At 51.0% G+C, this 26,782-nt stretch overlaps 1 protein-coding gene across 2 annotated transcripts in view; it reads right to left on the bottom strand.

The window, feature by feature from the left end:
- Window positions 1-2,753: 2,753 nt before the first annotated feature.
- Window positions 2,754-26,782, bottom strand: part of MASP1 (MBL associated serine protease 1) — a 69,893-nt gene continuing 45,864 nt past the window's right edge. The window contains exons 11-16 of one of the 2 annotated variants that reach the window (XM_032777302.2): window positions 13,417-13,551; window positions 9,734-9,847; window positions 9,084-9,269; window positions 7,920-7,987; window positions 5,039-5,138; window positions 2,754-3,382 (exon numbers count right to left, since the gene is read on the bottom strand). In XM_032777302.2, the coding sequence (XP_032633193.1) occupies window positions 3,192-3,382; window positions 5,039-5,138; window positions 7,920-7,987; window positions 9,084-9,269; window positions 9,734-9,847; window positions 13,417-13,551 (794 nt within the window). In that variant the 3' untranslated portion in view covers window positions 2,754-3,191. Of the gene's footprint in view, window positions 3,383-5,038; window positions 5,139-7,919; window positions 7,988-9,083; window positions 9,270-9,733; window positions 9,848-13,416; window positions 13,552-20,327; window positions 22,349-26,782 lie in introns of those variants that run through there. The other variant, XM_032777300.2, reaches the window with a different exon arrangement.

Genomic DNA, 26,782 nt, shown 5'->3' with positions numbered 1-26,782 from the left:
TTTTCAGCTAGTTTGATGTGAAATGTACTTTTTGGGGGCGGTTTACTACTTGCCCAGCCACATTGTTAATTTCTGTGTAACCTTTTTGGGGTTTAGGGAGCATGGCCCCTTTAAATCTTTCTCCCAGGGCGGAGGGGGAGAGTAAGAAAAAAGGAGGGAAACTCCAGGGGGGCAGCGCTGGAGCTCCAGGGAGAGGGGCGGTCGGCAGGCCCTGGAGAAGTGAAGCAGGGAGAACCTGCCTGAGGCCGGAGCAGGACAGATCCGATCGGGGACAGCCCAGGACAGGAGCCAGGAGGAGCCCTGTGCCAGGGGAATTGCCCGAGGACAGGCCAGAGCTGGACCCAGGATCACGGCTGCCCAGAGCTCGTGGGGCTGGGAGTTCTGGGGCTGGTGACTCTGCATTGGGAACAAGAAGGGAGGCTGTAGCTAGTTAAGTAGGGAGGGGGTTGCTCCGTGGGGCTTTGCAGCTAACGGCAGAAGAGGGCACCAGAGGGGTTTGTTGGGGAAAAGTTTCACTGGCACCGAAGACGACCAGGAGCCTCCAAGACTCGCCACTGGACTGGAACTTTACTTGGGACTCCTGAACTCTGTGTGCAGACACACTGCTCAGTGTCTGCCCCTCTACACTGTGCCTGTGGGGCCTTGGCTTGGATGCAGCCCTGTTCTACTGCCCCCCTATATTTCCCCTTGTTGTTTTTCTCCTCTCATCCCTCTGTAAATAAATATCTCCCTTTCTTACATCCATTGTACTTTTCCAGTGGGTGGGTGTGTTCACTCTGGGGGGTTTGGAACAGGTGCCCCTGGGGTGGAAGAGATTTCTCCTGCTGCATTCCTGTGCGTGCCTTCTCTTGGCCAGAGCTGCCTGCAGAGCAGACTCCATCTTGGCCACAAGGGCCCTAAAGTTACATCTGTTAGTCTCTTTGTTCTCAGGCTATATGCAGCTACCTCCCTGCTGGCTGCCGAGTGCTTCTTTAAGGCTCTTACAAGGTTATAAATAATCAAACTGCAAGGCACAAGCCATAGTCATTTTTAACAAACTCTATTCACCTGCAGTTGTAGAGACCTGCTTCCAATCTTCCTGAGTGATGCTAGAAGAGCAATAGCTAAACGGCGGCCCTTACGGTAGCTCAAATGCAAGAGAGAATACGAGCCCAAGTATTACACAGGTTGTGTTAGAGTGCAGCTCATGTGCTGTGTATCCTACATGTTGCATACATCTTCTATGTGCTTGGTGTGTTTTTTGCACGTTACATGTTGCATCTTGCAAGGATCATTGTGTGTTTGGCTTGCCGGGCTGTGGACTGACTGAGGCAACCAGGTCTGGTGGATCTTTCAGGCCATGCCAACGAAGCCAGGAAAAGCAGATGTTGAAGCTGGCAGAGTTGACAGAATGGTGAGCCTTATTATGTGATCACTGCAGCCTTCTGGTACCTGATTGGTGAGCATCACACAGCAGGAGCAATAGTGACCCAGGCCTGATTCAAAGCTCACTGAAATTTGCGTCTGTCTATTGAGTTCAGTGGGCTTTGGATCGATCCTGTGGGCACCATTTGTCTCAGCATCACCTTATTTTAATAGGCTTTAATTAGAGTATCAGCCATGGAACTCCTCAAGTGCAAAAGCTAGATGCCACCAGCAAGCCTGTGTATCCCAGTAGGCAGTGGGTCTGACCTGGCTGCTGCTCTGCTCAGGGGGAGTTTTGTTAATGGTTTCAAGGGGGGCAGAATTAGGGCATAGATTTGGACAAAGTTCCGCTCGCTGTAAACCCTCCTCCCCTTTTCTTTGGTGTGAATATTGGGTGTTGACAGAATAACATTGTTTAACCTGTGGGTTACTGAGACGCAGCTGCCTACTAGAAACAACAAAGTCATTGGCAAAGGGAATGGAGAAGTTACATTGCCAAATTTAGAGCCCATCTAACAGTACGCTGAGAAAAGAACTTGAAACATCCAAGGGTCCAGGACCCTTTTGCTCTGGCAGATCCTGAATTTAGAGCGGCTGCATGTTTTGAAAGACATTCTTCTGCTGAGGTAAAGTTCACCCCTGGGCAGAGCTGGACATGCCACCTAAGTCTCACTTATGACTTAACTGTGATATAGGTCTTGTGTTGGCTTTACACAGAGGGGTGAAGTTCATCCACCCTATTCCCAGAAGCAGAGGAGTATCTTTCTCAGGCTTGTGTCTGAAAAAATGTTTTTTAACCCAGGAAAGCTTATGCCCAAATAAATCTGTTAGTCTTTAAGGTGCCACCGGACTTCTTGTTGTTTTTGTGGATACAGACTGACACAGCTATCCCTCTGACACTATCTTTTCAAGGGTTGATCCTGGAAATATTACTGGGCATAGTACACCTCTACCCCATTATAACGCCACCCAATACAACACTAATTCGGACATAACACAGTAAAGCAGTGCTTTGGGGGGGCGGGGCTTCGCACTCCGGCGGATCAAATCAAGTTCGATATAACGCAGTTTCACCTATAACGCGGTAAGATTTTTTGGCTCCCAAGGACAGCGTAATATCGAGGTAGAGGTGTACTTTGAATGCTCCTATTAGCATCACAGTAAGGAATACTTCAGTATTTGCAGCATTGGGCCCTTTGCTTGCATAGCATAGGCTGCCAATTAATTAGAAGCACTTTACAAATATTCAGTGGTCTTAAAAATAATTGGTTTAAGGAGCAAACTTTCCTTTGCAGTGGTTCATAACAGAGAAGTTTTGCAAAACCCCAGCTTTTTTTTTTTTTTAAAAAAAAGTCTCATGGTCTTTGTAAAACCCCAAACTCTAGCCAGGTTCCCCCCAGGCTAGATAATTAGTATTGATTATGGCATCAGGTTTATCCTGTCCTTTCCTGGTAAGTGCACAGTTACAAGAAATTGCACAGCTGTCCATGGCTGGCTGGAAATCAAGGGGAAATTGACTTATCCCCGGAGGATTGGCTACAGAAATGGGCTCAGGTCACAGGTCAGTTCAGGTAGGTGCAGGAATCCAGTCTTTCCTGCCACTATATGCTGAGGGAATTTACACTCTGAGGCATCCAAGGCATCTCCCTGAGGTGGCTTTTTTTGGCAGAAATTGGAACGACCCATTTATGTATCACTGACTTCATTGTCTGCTGCTGAACTGGCAAACTTGCTGCACCTCCCAGCTGTTCTCACCTAGCCGGCGGTTGTGAGCAGGCCAGAGAAATTCAATATTCCACCCCAGTGACCAACTTAATCCAGGCCAAGCTCTTGGACACACTGGAGTACACTCCATACCGATTGCTCTGCCCGCATCCATCTCCCCAGGAAACCGTGCCAATCAGCTGCCAGTGGTTATTCTGGTTGCTTAATGTGACCATGGGCCCCCCTGAATCTCCACTACAAGCGTCTTTTCCTCCTGTGGGAAGAAGAGAAGGGTGGTCATTTCTGGGGTGCCCAAGGGACCCAAACGTGCCGCAGACTTTGCAAATTGCTACTCCAACATTACGGACAGGGTTAGCCGCGTGCCACCACTAAAATGCAGCCACCTCTGAGTGGCGAACGTGGCAACTATTTACTAGCACACAGCAAGGCTGAGAAACGATTTAAGATGGGAAGGGAGGAAGACTTCTGGATGTAGTTGAAATTAAAGGAGAAATAGAGGGAGGCAGAATGACCCAACCTAAAATTTGGCCAGGACATCAGAGTTAACACTCTGATATGGAAAGTTGTGTAGAACTTTTAGTGACTACATTTGGCCAGGACATTGGTTTGATAGTTCATGCAAAGTAGGGTGACCAGATGTCCCAGATTTATAGGGACAGTCCTGATGTTTGTGGCTTTGTCTTATATAAGCACCTATTACTTCTCATCCCATCCTGATTTTTCACACTTGGTATCTGGTCACCCCAACCCAAAGACATCCATCACAGGAGAAAATATGGGTTAACTCCTCAAGCTAGTTTCAAGGAGATGTGAAAACCAGATGCTACCACGTCTTATTAGGAAACAGGACCTGGCATTGTATGGGCGACTCTATCTGTCCGGAACCAAACCGGATGCTGCGTCCCCTTTGAATCCCCTGCAGGAGCTACACGGAGTAAACCTCTATCCATACACCCATCCCCACTGCAGAACTTCCCAGAGTTCGTGGCTGTAAGGCCAGGCGGTGAGCATCCGTTCTGATATCCTGGCTGACGCAGGCCAGGGAGCTCACCCAGGAATTCCTGACAACAGCCCAATAACTTTTGGTTGCATTAGATCAGAGATTTTCAAAATGTGAGGCATGACCATATGGAAGGTACAAGGGGGAAGGATAGTTCAGTGGTTTGAGTACTGGCCTGCTAAACCCATGTTTATGAGTTCAGTTTTTGAGGGGGCCATTTAGGGATCTGGGGCAAAAATGTGTCAGGGATGGTACTTGGTCCTGCTGTGAAGGAAGGGGACTGGACTCAATGACCTTTCAAGGTCCCTTTCGCTTTTATGACCGGACAGAGTCAGCAGAGGGATCTGTCCGGATGGGAAGCAGGAGGGGCTCTGTGTAGGCAGTCTCAGCGGCCAGGATCAGGCTCCCCCCTGGCTGCAGCCACAAGGTGCAGTCACCCTCCTCTTCTGGAGGGGCAGACACGGACTCTGAGTGGGGGGCTGCAGGCTGCACCCTGGGAGTACTGCTCTTTCCCTGCCAGACAGAGCCCTCTGATGGCCCCAGCCCTCAGCACAGCCTAAGGGCACAGAGCCCCAGCCACGTCCCCTGAGGAATAGAGCCCGTGCAGGGGAAGCAGACGGGGCCAGCTGATGGGATCACATCATGCGGTGGGGCAGCACAAGGGCTGTGCATCTCTTCGATCCACTGTAAGCTGTGCTGGGTGGCACGTAAGCCTCGTGCTGGCCTCTGCATAGGGTGACATGCCCCCTGCCCCCGCTTCAGATGAGGAGATGGTAAAGAGCTGTGACCCCCTTAGAGTTCACCCCCTAGCCAGGTGTCTAACAGGCAGCATGAGGGTGAGACCTTCCCGCTGGGGCATATGGAAGGACACATTTGCACCAAAGCTTGTTGGATAGAGTGGAGCTGCACCTTCTTGCTCTCCAGCGCAGATCATATCGTCCGTCACCTTTTTCTGCAGCTTCGCATAGGCTTCCTGGCACAACGCGTGGTCAGTGAGTGGGATCTCAATCTGCAAGACAGGGAAACCAGGTAGTTACCAGGTGCCCATTGCCTAGCGGCGGCCCCTGCTGTACCTACGTAGGCTTGAAAGTAGTGGTAAATGTCACTAAATCTCACACACCGTACCCTGTAGACACAGAAACCTCACACATACAAACCGATGGAAATATTTTTCCGTCGAGAGCAACTGAAATTCACACATTGCTCAAGTCAGAAAAATGCTGCTTGAGAACTTGTGAGCATTTGAGTCGAGACTAAAATTTTGATGGTTGCAGTGTGCATCGTAACGGTTTATAAAGCTTTAACTTTTTGAATATCAGCCTCAACGGACATGAAATAATTATCTGAGCCCTTCCTTTGCTTGAACCTCCCAGGATTTCCCACACCTATGAATATTTAAATGGATAAATATTGGGAGAAAAAAAGCATATAAATAAACATCGATATTATCCACTGAAATGATAAAGAAAATACAAATTGAGTTCTGCAAGCACCTCCTCCACCTTCTCTTTCTAATATCCTGGGACTGACACAGCTACAGAAGCCCAAACATTCTTTATTCTTTGTTATATGCACCCTTGGCTGGGAGTGGGAAGCAGGGATTGAACCTGGAACATCTGAATCCCAAAGCAAAAGTGTTGACGGCTTAAGCCAAAGGAGCCTTCCCCACGTCACTCAATGCTGTAGCAGGTTTCTTAATTGCTATGTGGTAGCAGAGGTATCAGACCACCACAACAAGCCAGCGTGGGGCATACACCTATAACCATGTCAGTTAACCTATAGAAATCAGAGATGGAGAAGACCCAGCTCCTTGTGTACAGCTTCCTTGTCATGTCCCACTAGAAGAGGGCAGGAGTGGGTGTTCACGCCGAATGCCGTGACACAAAGGGTCTAGTCCTGCCATCAGATACGTGTCTGCAGTTCCTGTTCACAGTCGGCTGTTTGACCACAGAGTCTGGTTCAAAGCACGATGGAACAGGGAGCTAGCTGGAAAAGCCGCCGGCGTGAGTAAATCCAGTGACGGAAGGGACGAAACAGCTAAGGAGCAAGAAGGGACATGAGGACACAGCTGCTGTCGCTAAGAAGAGGTGGTGGGATGAGGAGGTGGACGTGGGGCTCCTAGGTGCCAGAGGGGATGATTACGGGCTCTCCTGATATTTGCTCAAAGGTGTAATAAACTCTCCCTGAGCTGCTCTGGTCTCCACTGCATTGCTTCCTGCCCCCATCACCCCACCAATGCCCCAGCCTCATCCATGCACTTGTCTGCTTCTCCCACACACCTTGTTGCACCTTCTTCCATGCTGCTCTCTGAGAACTGATCTGCAAGGCCACCAACATGGCCTCCTTTCAGACCCACCCTTACCACGATGCCTACAAGCAACTGACCTACTAACCATGGATCGGTTGAGGGTGGCTGTGTATTTGTGTATTTGTTCTCAAACACACACACAAATGCTACCTATTCTTGATTGTCTCCTGTGCTCTTCTTGACTTTGTAGGTTTTGTCTACACTGCGATCCCAAATGTGACTCCAGATCAGGTAGACAGACCCATGCTAGCTTTACCCATGGTAGCCTGGTGAAAAATATCAGTGTAGATGCAGCGGTGTAGGCTATAGCATGGGCTGTGTGAGCATGCCAGAAACCCTGGGAACATGCTCACATTGCTGCATTCAAACTGGAGTTATTGGTGGGATGTCCAAAGGCCTGTGTTATACAGGAGGTCTGAGTAAGTGATGACAGCGGTTCCTTCAGGCCTGGAAATCTAATCAGTGATTGCACTCAGACCTCAGATTGCTGTGGAGATATGCTGTTAGATTTTAAGCTCTTCAAGAAAAGGACCACATGTTCCTGTGTATGTGGACAGCCCTTGACCATGTTGTGGGCACCACCATCATCCAAACAAATCATAATTATGCTCCATGGGCTAAACTGGCACCATGAGATCTGCCTGTAGGTCCCCCAGCACCTCCTGTTGGGATTTGTCTGGGAAAAGGATGGCTAGGATGAGCCATCTGGGCTGACCCGCAAACTAACATCACACTGAAGCAACAGGTGAGGCCCAGTGGGGCTCGAGTTAGTAAAATATACCATGTTCTCATCTGATGCAGCGTTGTAAAGGGAGAGAAAGCCAAGCCACTTGGATTCTATTAGCACAGCTGATATTACACATCTCCAGTTGGTGCTGAAGATTTGACCTGCTTCTCTTTTGGACTCTGCTCCTGGCAGCCTCATCCGCAATCGATGTTTTCATGAAGTGGTTGAGCAAAACGTTCATATTTGCTCATTGCTCAACACGTGTCTGTCGGTTTCTACCAGGTCACCGGCCACGTGCAGTGAGTTTGGGGAAATGATGCTAGGCCGAGGGGTGGGTTTACTCACGTTCAAGGCCCTGGTGGCTGTTTGACTGCAGCGGTGTACACAACAGGCATGGAGTTTGGATCCACTCTGGCTTTAGACAGATGCATTTTTCTGCAGAGTCTTCCAGGCATGGCACCCGACAAGGCTACCAGGATTCCAGCAGCCCTTGCACTGCATCGACAGCGGCACTTCCTGCCGTGCCCATGATGCTGCTTGGCTCACAGCGCTGGACAAACCCGAACTCTCGCTCGGCTGCCAAGAAGGAGGCCAGCACCAGCATCCTCATTTTACAGCTGCGGTAGCTGAGGCACATGGTGGGGAAGTCACATGCCCGAGGTCATAGAGAAGGCCTGTGTCAGAGGCAGAACACTGGATCCCACCCCTATGCTCAGGCCCCTAGATCCTGGTATTCTCAGGTTAATAATTCTCACCTCCATCAAGGCTTCAGGGCGTTTTTTCAAGAATTCCTTCCCCCATCCGCTGACAATGACCATGGCATCTGAAAGCAAAATCAAGAAGAGTTTGCTTGCGAAGGGATACTCGGGTGTGGGAAGAAGATTCTGCTATTAACCCCTGCTGAACATGGCAGTGAATCAGTCTCCGTGTTAGCATCTTTCTAAGCTGTTCCTTCACTACCCCAGAACTGGCCTGTGCCCAGGCAGCTGTTAGCTCCCTCGAAGCAGATTTTGTATCCAACGTGCCTGATTTGTTTTACAAGAGGAGTCCAGGCCAGGCGTATAAATCCCTTTCATACAGCCTGCTGCATCGTTAATCCTTAAAAGTGCATCCTTCCACTTAGCTGCTCTGATATTGGCCTGAGGCACCAATCCTAGGTTGTAAGTCCCCTCTTCTGAAACTAGGTGCAGTGAGGATCCCAAGCAAAGGAGGTCTCGGGAGGGATGGCTGCCTGGGGAGATGTGAGGCTCACACACATGGCGAGTGGTTCTTGAGACAGTCTGTGTCTGACTGTCTCGGGTGGAGGAGATGCCTTTTGGAACAGTCCTCTGTCCGCTTTGCCTAGAGGCAACGGGATAAAGGACACAGCAGCCAGAAGAACCAAAGAGAAAGGAAAAACTCGGGGGGTTGGATCAAGGAATCACTTGGGTCAGAGCTGGGCACCGCTAGGTCATTTAGTCCATTCTGATCCCAAGTCAAGCTTGTCCCTATCATGTATTTGCTAGCACTTTGTCCAGCGAGCGACATGAAGGCCCATCCAAACCTCCCTTGGGGAGATAATGCCATTGTCCCATAACAAACTCCTCACAGCCTGGCCGGGTGTTGTGAAAATCTTCCTAGCTTTTGGATCAGTTTTGCCCCATGGCCTCTCACTCATAGCCCCTTCAGGGACCATAAGCATTTCCTCTCCACCCTCCTTGGGGTCTCTGTCTTGCACATATCTTCTGGTTACCACCTGGGTCTGTGTTTAGCCCGGCCGTTGGGCTTTATGGCCTGCTCGCAGCGGGAGCTGCCAACCGATTGGCAGCTGTGCAGGGTCAGTCCCTGAATCTCAAGAGCCATAGCTGGTTTTTTGTGCCCGTTCCGGAGCTGTCCCAGAGCTGTCCCTCGGTGGGCGAGGAGAAAGAGCCAGCTCTTGCCTTTGTGGTGTGAGCCATCAGGAACGCAAATCGGCATCACGTAATCGTTCAGCACCGCCTGCTCAGACAGCTCCACCAGGCCTATGTCGTACTGCAAGGTGGCCGCCCTGTAGGAGGGGTGGATGATGACGTTCTTCGGCTGCAGCTGCTGCTCCGTGTCGTCTTGCTTTAAAGTCCGGTGTTTCCCTGTGAAGGAAGGAGGGCCAGGGAGAGGTGACTACGTGCAGTTATGGGAGGCCAACACCCTGCCTTCCCAAAGGGGAATGAATTCCCATTAAAGTCGTTCAGGGGCTTGGAGAAGCAAATAGCTCAGAGCAGGACACATCTTAGCAGATTTATGCCTGGCAGACATAACGTATCGTCATGGCACAACTAGGCAGGGAACCCCACTCAGCAGGCGGCGGCAGAGAGGAGCCACAGAGAACATCAGAGACTGGATAGTGAAGGGTTCCTGGAGGAAGTGGTGAGCCAGTGTGTGAACTAAGGACACACACAGCAGTCACACAGGGGAATGGCATAGAGGGTGCTGGCGTGAGTCCACTTTGCCTTTAATTACCCAGGCCATGGAATCGTGGGAGACGGCCATGACCTGTCACTGCCCCATCGCCACCCCTTGAGCCAGTGTGCAGTGCGGACTGCTGGTCACTCACCCAGGATTATGCTGAATGAGGAAGGGCTGAGAACATCCGAGCTGCGGAAAACTGGGTTCTCTGGTTCCAGTTCCTGGTGGAGGCAGTGAGCAGCAGTGACAATCCATTTGGTTCCTAGAACATAACAGAGTCAGCACATCTGTCCAGTCCAGCCCAGTTCCCATGCATGGGATAGCCAGCAACACCCGTCCAGCGCAGTCCCCACCCATGGGATAGCCCACAGCACCTGCCCAGCCCATTCCCCACCCATGGGATAGCCCACAACACCGACCTCCTCTCTAACAATAGCCCTGCTTATAATGTACATGGCACCTTTTACCTAAGGGTCTGCAGGCATTTTACACAGATCAGTTACATCTCTCAGCACCTCTGCTCCATGGGGTGCACCATGCTGAGAAAACATCAGATGCCCTCCAGGCCATCTGCTGCTTTCAAAAGGTTTCTTGGTCCCCAGGGCTGGGCGGTTGTGGCATCTGAACTCCTTCCATGGAGGTGGGGATGGGGGTGGGTGTGTATCATTAACACCTGTATGTGGGGTCTGCACTAGGGCCAGGCACTGCTTACGCCCAAATGAGACCAAGAATCTGTGTGCTGGACTCTGGGTTGAACTGGGGCTTACATGGGAGGTAGGCCTTGTGCTGAATTTCACCCCATGCGCAGAGCGGCTGCTCTGCAGTCCTGGGGCCGGGGGCTGAGCACAAGAGAGAGGCCGCCAAAGCCCACTGACCCTAAGGGGAGTCCCAGCTCTCAGGGCCTTCCAGGAGGGGAGCCCTGAGACCCTCTACTGGCTGGTCAAAAGAAACAGCTGGCAAGAAGATGGACAAAGAGCCATTGATGCAGCAATACTACCCAGGAGTTGCTGCTTAGGAGGCGCTTTCCTGGTCCCCACCGCCCCGAGGTGGTGCCCACCCAACCCAGCCAGCCTGCTCCTGTCGGTATTTTGTAGGGGGGTGGTGAGGTCCATGAGTCTCTGCAAGAAAACCACCAGGCAGCACTAGGTCATTGTACTCCCCCGCCACTGGGGACAGAGCCCATGCGGGAGCTCCAGGCAGGGTAAGCAGGAGGCACAGATTTCAGCACAGAGGGGCTCAGACCCCCTGCATGTGCAGGCCTTGGCATGCAAGAGTGCCAGGTCTGCACAGGGACTAGGCATATCTGACACGGTCCGACACTTGGGCCTCAGCATGCTAATGCGGCTCAGAGATGCTCATTCCCCTCCTAGGCCTCCCTGTAGGAGTGACCGTGCTATGCAGGATCAGGCCCCGCAGTATAGGTTTAAAGCAGAGCATATCTTTGCTTTAAAAGTAGTAGTTTTTTTCACACAACACACAGTCAACTTGTGGAACTCCTTGCCAGAGGATGTTGTAAAGGCCAAAACCATAACAGGGTTAAAAAAAGAACTAGATAAGTTCATGGAGGATAGGTCCATCAATGGCTATTAGCCAGGATGGGTAGGGATGGTGTCTGTAGCCTCTGTTTGCCAGAAGATGGGAACGGGCGACAGGGGATGGATCACTTGGTGATTTCCTGTTCTGTTCATTCCCTCTGGAGCACCTGGCACTGGCCACTGTCAGTACACAGGACACTGGGCTAGATCGACCTTTGGTCTGACTCATTATGGCCCTTCTTACATTCTTAATCTCCTTGATAGCCCATCCTCCAGCAGTGCGTGTGATCAGACACCAGGGGCATGGCTCACTTAACAGTCACTGATGGGTTAATGTCTTGGGTGGACTCCAAACCATCCCCATTTCTGACCCAGGGTAGCACGAGGGGGTGTCAGAGATGCCTTTTTGGAAAATTATCCCTTCCGCTGGCTGCATCGTTGGAAGATAAAGGTTGTGTTCCACCCACAGAAAAAAATTAGTCACCCACTGGTAGCCAGCTGCCCCTGCTCCTCACCAGTGCCTCCCGCCCGCTTGCTGCCCCACTGGTCAGCATCTCCCCCTCCCTCCTAGCACCTATCGCCTGCCATGATCAGCTGTTGACTTTGGGAGGGAGGGGGAGGAGTGGGGATGCGGCACATTGGAAGGAGGGGGCAGAACTGGGCAGGAAAGAGGCAGGGCAGGAAAAGATGGGGCTATGGGGTGGGGGCAGGGCCTGGCATGGAGCAGGGGTTGAGCATGGCCTGGAGGAAGCTGGCGCTTATGTCGTGTCTGAAGAGATGAGGGGAGAACCCTGGTCTCTGATCTGAATTCCCTTCTCTCAGTGTAAGCAGAGTCAGGATGAGCTCTACCCTGACAGCTGGTGGTGAATTATGGGAAGTGCGGAAAGAATGTCAGGAATGTGAAATCTCAACTATTTGCATGGGCACACCCAGCAAGGCAGCCTGGAATGGTTATTTTGACCGTTGAGATCCCCAATTTCTTTGTTATTGGGGCAGGAAGAAAAGAAAAGTGCTGTCACCCTAATTATGTGAATGAGGAACTATTAGACTGCTTCATGACAGAAATGACTCAACCTAAATTAAGTAGCACTTGCTAGACAAGGGACATGGGTTCCAAAACTCAGTGAAAGGAGTGAGGTTGGGGACTGATGTGTGTCCCTGATGGTATGGGTGCCTTTTGAGGGTCTGGAGCACCAATTGCACATTTTCTCCTCTTCACTGTTAAAGTGTAGAGCTAATTTTGATTCCATTAGGAGTCCATCTAGAGACTGCTGAGCTGAATTCGTGTTGGGCCAATGATACACCAGCACCAGGGCTCCCCTACTAAGACCTGAGCTGAGCATCACTGAGTGCTGTGTGAAGCAGGGGGGTGCCTGAAGACCTACCATTAAGCGGCTGGCAGAGTGGAGCAGTTTGCAGCGTGCCCATATAACAGTGAGCAGTGTGAAGTGATTTGCAGGGACAGCTGGTGTGGTGGACCTGGTCGTGGTGAAGGCTGCAGCAGAACTCCACGGAGAGGCGGAGCAGTTGGCCCTGGCCCATGTAAGGTGCCCCTTAACACCCTGTGTGGACTCCCCCACCCCAGTTCCACCCAGGCTTGGGGGGTAAAACTCTGCAGATAAACTCTTGAATTCTGGGGTGGCACTGACCAGAGACTTTTGGGTTGTTGGACTTTGGGGTGATTGGACTTAAGACCGTAAGGGGGAAAAGACATTGCCAAATGTACTTGGAGGTGGGTTTTTGTTTATGGTTTGTGTATAATCCTATTTGTGGTGTTTCTCCAATGGGATGCCGCATTGTTTCCTTCCTTTATTAGAAGGATTTTGCTACACTCAGACTCCGCGCTTGCAAGAGGGGAAGTATTGCCTCCTAGAGGCGCCCAGGGAGGTGTGGTATGTAAGTGTCCCAGGTCACTGGGTGGGGGCTCGAGCCGGTTTTGCATTGTATTATTGAAACGGAACCCCTGGATACTGAACCCGACCCTTGTTGCTGCCAACTCAGAGGGGCAGAAAGGTTACATCAGTAAAACAAACTTTGCTCCCCTTTGCACTTAGTGATGGCTTCATAGCCCTCCGTGGTCACTGAACATCCAGTGTCTAACTCATGGCTTTGCAATGCGCTCCGTGGTCTCTGGGAAGCATTGTGTCAAACCAGATTTGATGCCACGCTACGCCATACGAATCGCCAGTCAACCCGGGCTTGCTCATTTTTCCGCTAATTCTTCGGGCTGTTGAATCAGAGCATTAGCGCGCCAGTCATCAACTCAGATTACGCCGAGTACCAAAGAGATTCTTACCTAGCAGAGAGCCTCCGCAGAAGGGCTGTCCTCCCCTCTGCAGCATGGCGATCCACGGAGATATTCCTCGCTGGGCATAGCGTCCACTGGAAATCCGGGCCAGCCAACTCCTGGAAAACTTTGGCTTCCCACACACTGAAACCGCAAGGAATAAGGTGAGACACAAGAGAGACACACACAAAACCCACCTGAGATGCCAAGTTTTCTAGCGTAGATGGAACAAATCCCCAGATCAGTTGTTAATCCAGTTTTATTGAGAATTTGAGTAAAACTGGAATGAAGATTGAGTCAGGACCTCCGGATTTGGCCTAGTCAGAAGTTACTACAAGACGTCAACAAGGAATCATCTCCTATTGAATTCTAAACAGTTCCCAAGAGCCCTTTCCCCTCAGTTCACCTCCCCCACATCTGATGTCATTTCTCTAAATATATCCAGCGTAAGTGTGATGTAGTTAGCTGAGAGTTACTGGATTATCATGGATCAAAATATGGCCCCTTTAGCATCCCTGAGACCCAACCAATGGGGATCCCAGGCCTCCAGAGAGAAAAGGCTCATGGAGCAACTCACTTTGCAGCCTGTATTCTGTAGATTTTGTTTTTCTTTAAATATGGAGCTGCACTTTGGGACAAGTCCTGAGTCCCTTGGCTCAGTTCTTATGCAGGCAAGTTGCCAAGGCAGCCGACGGCAGTAGGCAGGGAGAGTTCCATGCAGGGCTGGCGCAACCCATTAGGCGACCTAGGCGGTTGCCAAGGGCATTGACATTTGGGGGGTGCGGGGCGGCGACGACAGTGTCTGAACATCCAACCGCAGCGGTCATTGGTGGTATTTCAGGAGTGGGACCTTCCGCCACCTCTTTTAAGGGTGCCATTTTGGGGGTGGGACCTTCCGCTGCCTAGGGCACCAAAAAATCTGCAGACACTCCTGGTTCCAGAGGTGGCCAAGTGACTTAGAAGCACAAATAACACTGAAAATCAGTGGGACTGATGCTCGTAAATCATGGAAAGTTTGTCTTACATGGCGCTGTAAACCAGGGTCTTCATAGCTCTATCATAGAGCTGTGACTCAGGTCCGCAGCTGATCATGCTGCAGTGCGGGTGCAGCCCGAGCTGCAGACCCGAGTTAGAAGGTCAGCATGGTGCAGTATAGACACATTAGCATGGGTGGGAGACCCAGGTCCAGCAATAGTAAACCCAGTCTTGGAAACACCAAGTCCACAAACCCAGGTCCCACAGACCCTGGACAAGTTCACGGAGGATAGGCCCATTGATGGCTGTTAGTTAGGATGGGCAGGGATGGTGTCCCTAGCCTCTGTTTGCCAGAAGCTGGGAATGGGTGACAGGGGATGGATCACTTGGTGATTCCCTGTTCTGTTCATTCCCTCTGGGGCACCCCTGGCATTGGCCACTGTCAGTAGACAGGACACTGGGCTAGATGGACCATTGGCCTGACCCAGTATGGCCACTCTTATATTTTTATAGCCTAGCACATGCAGTGTCACACTGAACATAAATCCAGTATGTGCATGGGCCATGGTGTCCCATAGTTTGACTCTGAAGCATGTAGGTTACTCTTTCTAAAGGAAGGCACTATTCACTGGGGATGATGGGATGGGAATCAAAGGCCTGGCACTGCGCGAGGCTGAACTGCACTCAAAGAATTAGCCATGCTGGAAGATGGACCAGCACTCAAGAGAGAGGATTGGGGTGGTGGATTGGCATTGCGCATGCCAGCAGCCAGGACCGTCCTTAGGATTTATGATGCTCTAGGCAGGATTATTAAACTGGTGCCCCTGTGCCTGACTTGCTCTTAGCAACACAAACATAAGCTTACACTATTGGAAAACTTGCCACATGCATGTTATTAAAACCAGTTTAATGTAGTTAAGCCGTTGCAATGCGGATGGACTAGCACTAAAGAAGCAGCACTATAGAAAAAATTCTGATTTTACAGAATAATGCAAATAATATAATTTTTTAAATTTGTTAACATTTTATTGGAAAGTTATATGAAGAGGTATTGAAACAATGATTTGTTTTTAATTAAAAGCAATCTTTCTGGTTTTTTGGCTGAAAAATCAGGAATAATGTCATCGTATGACAAAGACAAAGTGATGTCTTGTTCGATTGCAAGAATAGCAAGACCAGTCAAGTGTTCCTGACTCCTTGTAGAGTGGAGATAGTTTTTAATGAGTTTTAGTTTTGAGAAACTGCATTCTCCTGATGCTACTGTTACAGGAATTCTCAGGAGAATATGAGTGGCAATGGACACATTAGGATACATGTCAATAAGTTTGCTGATATGAGTAAACTGTACAATGTCCATCATCGATTTTGCATGTGGTAACACGGATGACAGTGTACTCAATTCTTCATACAGTTCAAGTCCATTTAAGTCAAAACAATAGCCGTGCTTCAGGAGGCTTTCTAGGTCAGGGATCCCCAGGGCAGTGCCCGTGGGTGCCATGGCGCCTGGCACCTGCGTACTGGCCGGCGGACAAGCATCTGCTGAAATGCCAGCAAAATTCGGCAGCATTTTGGCGGCGATGTCTCTGGATGACGCCAGGTGCTACCGATAATCAGCGTCATCCAGAGGCGTCGCCGCTGAAATGCCGCCGAGGAGGATGCTCATCCACTGCCACGGTCCTTTGTCTGGCGGGTGCCAGATGAAAAAGGTTGGGGACCACTGCTCTAGGTTCTTGCACTTTGTCATTAGTTGCTCTTGTTGTCCTATTTCGTTGAATTTAGTCCTGCTTGGCCAGCTACTAGCTGAGTGAATGGAACCCCAGGCCGACAGCGGGTTGAGTGATCAGCCAGGGTCTCAGCCGCCGGCCTTCTCAGCCCGCTGCCAGCCTGGGGTTCCTTGGGGGTCCCCAGGCCAGCAGTGGGTGCTGAGTGCGGCCAGCGACCAGGACCCCGGGTGGCAATGGGGCAGCCGCCGGAACCCCAGAGCAGTGGTGGGCTCAGTCGCTTAGCCTGCCGCTGCATGCCACCAAAAATCAGCTCGTGTGCCACCTTTGGCACGTGTGCCGTAGGTTGCCAACCCCTTCTCTATACATTAGTAGGGAGATGAGCATATTACAGCTGTTGGAGGGCTCTATTTAGCTGTAACAGGGCTATAGGAAAGTCAGTCAACATTTTTTGTTTCTCTGATGAAAACTGGCCCACTCCCTTCCCCATACCAAACTTGTCACAAATAATTGTCAACAACTTAATTTTTTTTTTTAAAATATTGAAATTGAATTTAGGATTGTTAGCAAGCATTTTTGGGGAACAAATTTGTTAAATGACAATCTAAATGGCAACGCAGTACAGCTTCCATGCTTGGCTCACTCTCCCCAGCCTGCTGGTTCAACAGCTGCAGTAGAGGAGGAGATAGGTGGAAAACTGCAGGACCCCAAAATCCACCTCTTGGAGTGCAGAGTGGCAACAGCAGCAGCAAACCCTCAGCTCCGATCACATGCCAATGGGCACCACCGCCAGCCCAACAGACCATGGTGAAGTTAGCACAGCATCTGATCTCAGGGACGGGGCACCCATGAAGTCACAGCAGCTCATCCTTCCCTGTGCAGCTCCCCCAGGATGAGATGGATCCCTGCCAGCCCAGGGGAGAGACATGCTTTCCAGCTAGGGTGTCCAGATCCAGATGTCCTGATTTTATAGGGCCAGTCCCGATATTTGGGGCTTTGTCTTATATAGGTACCAATTGCCACCAGCTAGGGCGACCAGACAGCAAGTGTGAAAAACCGGGACGGGGGTAGGGGGGAATAGGAGCCTATATAAAAAAAGACCCCAAAATCAGGACTTTCTGTATAAAATCCAGACATCTGGTCACCCTACAGGTGTGTTCCTTCCCTCACCCCTTCCCAGAGACCCCAGCAGCCAATCCCCTCCCTCAGACTGTGCTGCATTCATCTCTCTCTAGGACCCAGCAGCCCTGCTCTTACATGCTCCACTGCTTCCCATCTGTCCAGGCTCCCGGCAGAACGGTGCCCCCAGACCTAGTGGTGCCCTAGGCGGCTGCCTGTTCTGCCTATGGCTACGGACGGCCCTGCCAGCAGCTAGGGATGGGTCGGCATGGCATGAAAAGCTGTCAAACCACTTGGAACCTTGAAAGCAGCCTTCTAGTTAGCCCCTGTCCCTCTCTCGCCTTTATTAGAGGGATGTTTGCATGGAGGTATTTGCTTGTTTCCTATGAGTTCCTCTGCTCCTTCCTCTCTGCCTGAAGACATGTCACAGATGCAGAGGAGTGCGTTCCCCAATCTGCAGCCTTCAGCAAGGAAAGGACACTTAGTCATTAGTAGGTTGAATCCCACTGATGACAAAGGGCTACAGTGATTGTGGGTCAGGGAGGAATTCCCCACCCAAGGGCACACTAGCAGGACCCTGGAGTGATGTTTCACTTCCCTTTGGGAGCAGGGATTGTCTGCTGGGATCAAATAGGTGTATCCACAAATGGCTAGTTCCCCGTGGCCACAGAGGCTGGGCATTGGTAAGCCTCACCCGTCCCATTATTTCCCGTGCTTTGATGCATTATTTTTGTGATTGGATTAAGAAGAGGATAAAGCTAGTGGTGCCAGGGCACTGGGAGGGGATGCACATAAAGAAGAAGCCCCGAGGTTGAGGAAAGGGAGGAGCACACCAGGGTGAATGCAGGGTGCAGTCCCATGAACTTCTCCCGGTTAGAACAGTGGATTGCCAGCACACATGCTTTGTACATACCAGGGCTTTATTTCCTTCCCAGTCAGAATGATACAGACTGTCCATACAAAGCGTTCGACAACTGACAGAATAGAGTACAAAAAATATAATATCTTCTAGCTACGCGGCATAGTCGGGAGTACAGGCCGTAGCATGTGTGTACAATAGACACGTTCCTTTGGTCTCCGGAGGATCTCATTCCTCCTGCTGCTATACGCACTGCTTAAATGATTGTGGGTCAAAGCCTGAGGGTCTAGCTCAGTGTTTGCTCACCCATACCCAGGTAAAACTCCTGAAGTCTGAGTAAAACCAAGCCAGAATAGTAAGGTTCGGCCCAACAGAAGCTACATGCACGTATCCATTGGAGAGCAGCTACCTTTCCATGTTTTACTAACCAGCATCACTGTGGGAGTGTACGTGGGGGTTCACAAGCACACAGAGGAGACCAACTGTCATGAGAGAGACAGTTTAAACACCTAACAAGCTAGATCTGAATGGAGTGGGTTTTTTTGGTCTGTAAGAGTTGCTTTCGTTGAAATGGTACATAAACGATTCTTTGCTTTAAGGAGCCATCTGGCCACTGGCTACCATCGTCCTGGCCCATTGCAGGAACTGAACATAATGGGAGTGTATCCCAGATCCACTCTGAGAAAGGGAGAATCGCGTGACTCCACCCTATGCCAGCTGACGACTTGAGGCCCGAGGTTCAGGATGGGGGAGGCGCTCAGAGAGACCAGGATGGGTCAGCAGTGCCGTTTGCCCAGTAGCTGTGACATGCACCACACCCAGAAATGAGTCTCCAGTGAGCCTGGGGTTGACTTCTGCCGAAATCTGTGTCAGTTTATGGAGTCATGCTGAAGCCATCCAAACTCAGGAGTTTTATGTGGCCTCAATGTGCAATCAAGGGAAACACAGGAGGTTTGATTCAGTTTGGCTTTGGGAACCCTCCAACGCAAAGCAGAATTCAAATTGGGCATACCCCACTGGAAATGAAGTGCAAGGAAAGGATTGCAAATGCCTGCCAAGCCGCACAGTTCTGGAAGAGAAGGAAGAATAGATTGCAGTGTGTGTGTGTGTAGCGTGGATGCAAGCCCCACAAATTTGCCTGGCTTTATTCTGCTTTATCCTCTGCCCATCTCGCTCTCGGAACAAGCTGGGTTTGCCAGCAAGAGGGATTTGTCCTCTCACCAGCCATTGATGGTGTTAAGCTCCAAGGCATGTGCTGCAAGTCACAGCAGGACATGCTCAGCGGGGGCAATGTGGCCCATGTAACTCTAGAGCAGGGGAAGGGTCATGCATAGTAAGTGCCATGAAATACACCCAGAGTTTCCCCATCGGGATAAAGCTCAGACCGTTGCTTGGCAGTCTGCGCTTTGTAGGGGGAAGAAGGAAAAGCCTGGGCATAGTATAGTACAGAGGTCTCTCAATGGCTGCACCTCCATGTATTGTGCTTATAGGCTTCTCATGGCACAGGTGGAATGGGAGTATCCTTATCACCGCTGAAGAACTGATGCTATACTAGGAAAGGGAGCCTCCCAGCCCCCAGCCTAGGGCACCAATGGAAGGGCGCGGGATGGGTTAAAGTTTAGCACATGCGCAGTCTCAGCACAGAGAAGACTGAGGCGGGAACAGCCGGGAAAGCATGCACCGGGACTTTCTTGCTAACCACTGGGCTCTATTTGGAGCTGATGGTGAACATCAATCCAGGGGTTGCTGAAGTCAGTGGAGTGACTCTGGATTTACACCAGTGTAAACAATATTAGGACCTGGCCTCAGAGATAGGATGACCAGATCTCCACACTAAAATATCGAGACACATTGGGGTGCCGTCTGCCACACCCACAGTCCACTCCCACTCACTCCAGACTCTGCCCCCACTCTGCCCAGGTCCCGCCCCCTCCCTGCTCAGCCCCCACCACTGCACCCTTCCTCATCCCCTGGCCTGTGGCTGGCTTGTTGCATTCCTCCTCAGTCCCCCACCCACCGCTCGCCTCCCCGCCTGCTTGTTCGCCCACCCACCGCTCGCCTCTTCACCCCCCCACTCAGCATTCATCCCTACGGCGCCGACTTCCCCTCTGCCAGGTGAGTGCTTGCCCACCCTCTGCCTCTTCCTGCCCCTGCACCGCCCTCACCCCACCCCCATTTCACCCCCTTCCCGCAAATCCCTCCCCCGCCCTGCCTCTTCTCCACCTCCTCCCCTGAGCCTGCTGCATCTCTGCTTCTTCCACCTCCCTCCTGGAAAGTGCTAAGTGCCGCCAAACAGCTGGAGAGGGGGAGGAGCAGGGACCCAGAGCTCTGGGCAGGAGGGAGAAGGAGGAGATGATGGGGGAGCCTGGCTGCAATTTTTCCCTGTGAGTGCTCCGGCCCTGGAGCACCCACAGGGTCAGCGCCTCCCTCCCGCTCACCTCCTTACCTGAATATCAGGACAAGTGGCGTCCCAATCATAGTTTGATCGGGACATGGGACAAAGGGTTAAATATTGGGACAGTCCCAATTTATCGGGACATCTGGTCACTCTACTCTGAGGACAGAGCTGGGATATCTTGTTTCACTCTGAATTCTGGTCAGTGACCCTCCTGCCCACAAATGCATGTCAGTTAAGGGCCTGATTCCAGATTCTGGTGCCTTGACCTAGCCAGTTCTAGCCAGAAGTCCTGGTGGAACCATGGCCTTTATTCTGGCCTGATGTTAGGACACCGCTGACTGCCTGGTGCTGAAGGGAGCTCCCAGCAGGAGTTTGGTTTGAAGATAAAGCAGGATAAAGAGATAAGCAAGAACCCCCTCCCCTGTTATCACTACTAAGGAGGTGAGCTCTTTGTCTAGAGTCAGGGCAAGGGGCTTTGTGGGCCCTGTGTCACTACAGCTGGGTTTTCCTGCCTCTCCCCACCCTGGAGGAATTTCAGAAGTGGGTTAGTGCTGGTGGAATGTGCTGGCTTGACAGCCTGGGTGCTGATGGCCTCTCTGCACAGCAGCAGGGCATGGCTTCCCCCGTGAAGGTACATCAACCCTGACCTGAAGGAACCATCCCCCAGCAAGCGTGAGAGTGCAAGTCAGTCTCCACAGCCCCACCCAGTCCTTGGCCCCTCTGCGGAGACGCCGGCACAGGGGCCAGGTAGCCGTGGTGGTATCTTCTGGGTGACGTGGATGCCTGTCCCGCTAAGGAACCTGGCTGAGGCCCATCAGCTCATTTCCCATGAGGTGCTGAGCGGACGTTTCCTACGACAGTGCATGAAGGAACGTGATGCCAAGCAAACCCCGTGAAATAAGGCTGGAGGGGACTGAGAGTGGCTGTTATTGGTTGCAGAAGACCAGAGTCGTGCCTGCTGGCTGGGGCGAGCTCATCTCTTCAGTTCAGGATCCAGGAATGTCCACCTGTGTGAGGATCCCATCTTCTCCTCTACCCAGTCCACATAGTTAGACACTTTGGTGTACACCCCATACACTTGCTTGCTTCCACACTCTTCTGGCCCACCCCACGAGACCAGGCCTTGGGCCACCCACCTCTGGGTCCTGGGGTCCTGAATGACGAAGGCTCCTCCGCTGTCTCCCAGGCAGGTGTCCTTCCCCCCTTCGTAATAGCCGGCACAGAACATGTTCTCAGTCACGCTGTAGTTGCCTGAGCGGGACTCGTAGCTGGTCTTGCATTCAGCATGCAGCACCACCGGCAGCTTGACATACTGCAGGATGTCGGACAGCGTCCTCATACCCGAGCCGATGATCTCATCCACGGTGATGTTGGGGTTGGAGATGCCCCAACCGGCCACCAGGCCCAAAGTGTTGGGGTGAGGCCCTTCCAACTCGTGCTCAAACTGGGGCAGGCAGACTGGCATTACGTAGGTATCCATGGTCACCTTCTCCTTCAGCTTGACCAGGGCAATGTCATGGTTGTAGTTCTGGATGTCGAATCCCCCATGCAGGATGATCTCCTCCACTGTCCGGTTCACGGCATCCTTCTTGTTTCTCACGTCATGTAGGCCCAGGTAGACAGTGACGTGCTCCTTGGACACCGGGATGACGGTGTTGTCCCGGCGCTGGGAGCGGAGGACGTGAGCCGCCGTCAGCACCCAGGAGTCAGAGAGGAGGGCCCCACTGCCGAACCACTTGTCATTGGGGACCCTGGATGTGTCCTCCACCACGATCAGGGCCTGCCAAGGGAAGAAGCCGAGCTCCGCATTCCGCCCTCCAATGATGCGCTTGATTATCCCGGGCAGAGGGCGAACTGGCTGGCCACACACTGGTGAGAGAAAGGACAGGACAGTTAATCTAACAGAGGCGAGCACTTCACAGGAAACAGCAGAAAGACGATTCTCCAGTAGATTATGCCAGTTTGGATTGGTCTCTTAAGAACCAAATACTCTTATTTATGTGCCCAGGGGACAACCCTTTTTCTCGTGGACATCTGTGCTGGAAAAGACCCAACCCCATCTGCCTCTGCAGGTTTGGTTCCTACAATATATGTACCAGGGTGAGAAGCAGGCTGATTTTAAATGACATGGGCACCCCAATGCCATGTCCTGAATGGGTCCTCTCTGTTATGTCTGGTATATAAATTTTTCTACCTTGTTTGCATCCCTAAAGATAGTCACTCGCCCCATCGTTTTGTACCTCCCTAGCTTGGTGGAAGGTGGGATTACTTGGGTTGGGATGGACCATCTAGTGGAGTACCATGGTCCATTACGCTAGTGCTGTGACAGGGATGGTGATGATGGTGGTAGTGATAATAACCATAATTGCTTAGCAGTTCCAGAGCCTTATTCTGCTCCTGTTAATGTCAGTCAGGGCCTATATGGGCTGCTCCAGAGTCTGCTGAAGTCCCTGGGTCTGTCCATTGATTTCAGTGGGTTTTGGAGTAGGGCCAGGTTACTTCCATCACTGGGTCTGAGCAGCCCAGTAGACATGGCATTGGAACGTGCCGCAGGAGACCTGGGTTTTGGTCCTACCTCTACCACTGATCTCCTGGGTTACCTTGGGCAAGTCACTTTGTGCCTCAGTTTCATCTCCCCCTATTTTTATGTCTTGTCTATTTAGACAGTGAATTGGTGGCAGAGCCGGAATAAGAACCAGGTCTCCTGACTTCTGCCCATGTCCTTGCCTCTAGGTCATCCTGCTTTCCCTTGGTGACCTCTGTCCTGCGCTGTCATTGATGTATTTAATTAAATGAACTATGCTTGCACTCTACTACCAATGCGTGGCAGGGTTTCTACTTGAATTTCTGACCGCACAGGACAGACTCACACTGGAGGAAGGACATGCTGTAAGTAGGCAATGTGCCATATTATCAGCATCACTTAGGCGGAAAAGGTAGGCCCATGGCATAATCTACCAGCAATGATGCATGTACGCTGCCTAGCATCATCCATCATTGCACCTTTGAAGCCCAGAATACCTTCACGGGGGCAGGGGAAGAGTTTGAACTCTCTCCGTCCCCCCAACACACACAATGAAACGAGGCTGCAAGGGTCCCACCGCCAGTGCACCTTGCCCAGAATTGGACAGTCTTCGGTTCTAGCCTAGGCTGGCAAATGAAACAGAACAAAAACAAGTTGCACTATCCCCACCCTGCCCTGGAGCTGGGATGGAGGAATTTGTGGAACTTGACCCCACCTCCGGTTTCCCATCATCGTGCCGTGCAAGTCAAGCTGGAATGCAATGCCTGTGTAGATTAAATCGAACTAATCCCAAGATCCATGGCTCAGTTAATGGGATGGACTCCCTTATACTCAGGACCTCGTATCCTTTCTTCTGCCCCATCATAGACCTTGTGGCCATCTTCTGTGCCCTCAAAAGACATCACTGGTCTTCTTGCAGGTCTCAAAGGAAAAGCATTTGGTTTCCTTATGCATTTGATATATTACTGGGCCGATGCCAGAATAACCTCAGAAACAGGGAGCTGAGCCCCAGCTCACTGGCACCAGTTTTACACTGATGTAACTCAGCTGATTTCGTAGGAGTTAGGCTCTGATCCAGCAACGCAGCTAAGCCTGCGTGTAACCTTACGTGTGCGAGGAGTCCGTTGACTTGAATCAGGCCTTGCTCCTGTGTCACTGAGAACAGCATCAGGCCTCTGGTCTTTATCCGTGGACCATGTAGGTGGGTATCATCTCACTTATGCTAAGACCCCAAAATACTAGGCCTGGATTACATGTCTTCTGCAGTGTCCTAGATATGCAGGGCCGTCCCTTGTGTTTCAGTGACAAACCGGGTTGCAATAAATGGCCATTCTAAAACAATGCTTTAATCGATGCTATTAACAAGACAGGTGCAAACTGATGCTAAAAAAAGACCTGATCCAGCAAAATATATACAGAAATAAAAGAGAAATAATAAATATTAACAACAAGAGGCCACAGGTTTACTGGTCTAGTGAATGGGTGGGGGGAAATAATAGACATGATATATCTTGACTTAAATGAAACTATAGTGAGGCTTTTGACACAGTCCCACATGACATTCTCATAAGCGGACTAGGGGGCTGTGGTCTAGATGGATGCCCAAGTGGCACAGGGGGTGGACCAGCTGACCTCTTGAGGTCCCTTTCAGCTTCACACGTCTGATTCTGCAGAAGCCTGACATTCTTGTGCAATTTTGACTCAGTCCATACTCATGCGACTCTCCCATCCAGTCACTTCCTGCTCTCTGGGAAGGTAGGGGAACTGAACACTGACTCTCTCACAGTGCACCCCCTTTGTGGAAATGTTCTGACTACTGGCTCAGCTCCTTGTCACAAGATCTGTTTGATACAAGGGTTCTTTAAGAAAACCTAGCTGATATGTGGAGGGTACACAGTGTTCTGGTGCATCCAGGACAGCTGTCTTTCCCTAATGACTCCACGAGCAGTGATTCTTCTCCAGCCCACCCCCACATTTCTGGCTACCAAACAACCTTCCCCTTTGCCAGGCTGATGCAAGCAAATCGGTTTGGCTGCCAAGCGCTGCAGTGTAGGCTTTAAAAGCCTGATCCATAGCCCACTGTAATCAATAGGCCCAAATTAGTCTCTCGAGAGCCCTAATAAGCTACTCTCATGCCGTGAATTATCCCCTTAACTGTTTCTCCAGTTCATTTCACTCCGCTTGGGAAGGAAAGGTGCCCACTAGAGGAAGACGGCTGGCAGTTCCGATTTCTAGCCAGGCATTCCGAGGGAGGCTGGCACGCTGTGGAACAGAGCGGAGAAGATAAAAGAAAGCAACAGGAGGACAGATCGCGGCGGTTCTGTTTGGTGCTTGGGAAAGTGGGCCACAGAGCAGTCAGGGACAGATTCAGACACTCACAGACTTCAGTGAGGGCAGCCAATAAGCAGCTGATTGGGTTGATTCGTGGCTCACAGCCACATGCCCAATCCAGTAGACTGCTCTGCCTCTCCGGGAGAGGCCCCGGCAGTTCAGGAAGCACAATAATGCTGAGCTCCATAATACGGAGCAGGGACGTGATCATCTTCATTCCTCTGTGCTGCCGATTTTGTTACACCAGCATGACACTGTTCTGTCTGAAATCCAGCACTGGGGAAAGTCTGACTTGAAAAGATGAAACCTCCTGGAAATGTGTATGTGTATGTGTGTGTGTACATCTGTGTACATGTACATGTATGTGAGCGGGCATGTGTGTGTGTATGTGTCTGTGTCTGTGTGTGTATACAGGTATGCAAGTGTATGTGTATGTGAGTGTGTACACGTGTGTGTACGTGTGTAGGTATATGTATGTGTATGTGTGTATGCGTACGTGTGTGTGCACGTGTATGTGTGTGTGCACATGTACATTTGTGTATGTATATGCATGTGTATCTGTGTGTACGTGTGTGCATGTGTATGTATATGTGTATATGTGTGTACGTGTATGTCTGTACATGCACACGTGTGTATATGTGTATGTGTACATGTGTGTATGTGTGGACATGTACATATGTGTGGGCATGTATGTGTATGCACGTGTACATGTATGTTTGTGTAGGTGGGTGTGTACATGTGGGTGTGTGTGCATGGAGGTGTATGGGTGTGTATGTGTATTTGCATGTGTGTGCACATGCACATGTGTGTATGTGCTGTGACAGACCCAAATCAGTGGGGTACAGGAGTTTGGCAGAGGGCAAATATACTGGTCACTGGATGAGTAGTTTTCTGTTCCCTGAGGTGACGCAGAGCAGGGCAGCACTAACGAGCAATCGAGGAATGGGTAGAACCAATTAGGCAGACAGGCTGATTAGAACATCTGCAGCCAGTGTGTGTGTGTGTGTGGTGTGTGTGTGGTGTAGCAAGAGGGTGTGCTGCTTGCGAGGATTGAGGATACAAGTGTTATCACACACCAGAGGAAGATCCGTAGGTGAGATAAAGAAAGGTGTTGGAGAGGCCATAGGAATAACCAGGAGTTTAGCTCGTCAGGGACGCTGGTTACAGGGACGGCACATAGACACTGCGATCCACAGGGCCTGGCTGGAACCCGGAGTTAAGAGGGCGGGCCAGGTTCCCCCAAAACTCCCAACTCCTGATCAGTACACAGGCAGGAGTTGAAACCGCAGAGTGGGGAAGATCACTGAGGTGAGCAAATCCGCCAATAAGTGCAGGACCCACCAAGGTAGAGGAGGAACTTTGTCACAGTGCGTATGTGTACATGTATGTGTGTATAGGTGTACATGTGTTGTGATAGGGCAAAGCCAGATAGCTACAGTAAAGTAGTG

The sequence above is a fragment of the Chelonoidis abingdonii genome, chromosome 8 (genome assembly GCF_003597395.2).
Source record: "Chelonoidis abingdonii isolate Lonesome George chromosome 8, CheloAbing_2.0, whole genome shotgun sequence".
Lineage (NCBI taxonomy): Eukaryota > Metazoa > Chordata > Testudines > Testudinidae > Chelonoidis > Chelonoidis abingdonii.
Note: the sequence above shows the minus strand (reverse complement) of the source record. Positions and strands in the feature narration are given on the sequence as shown.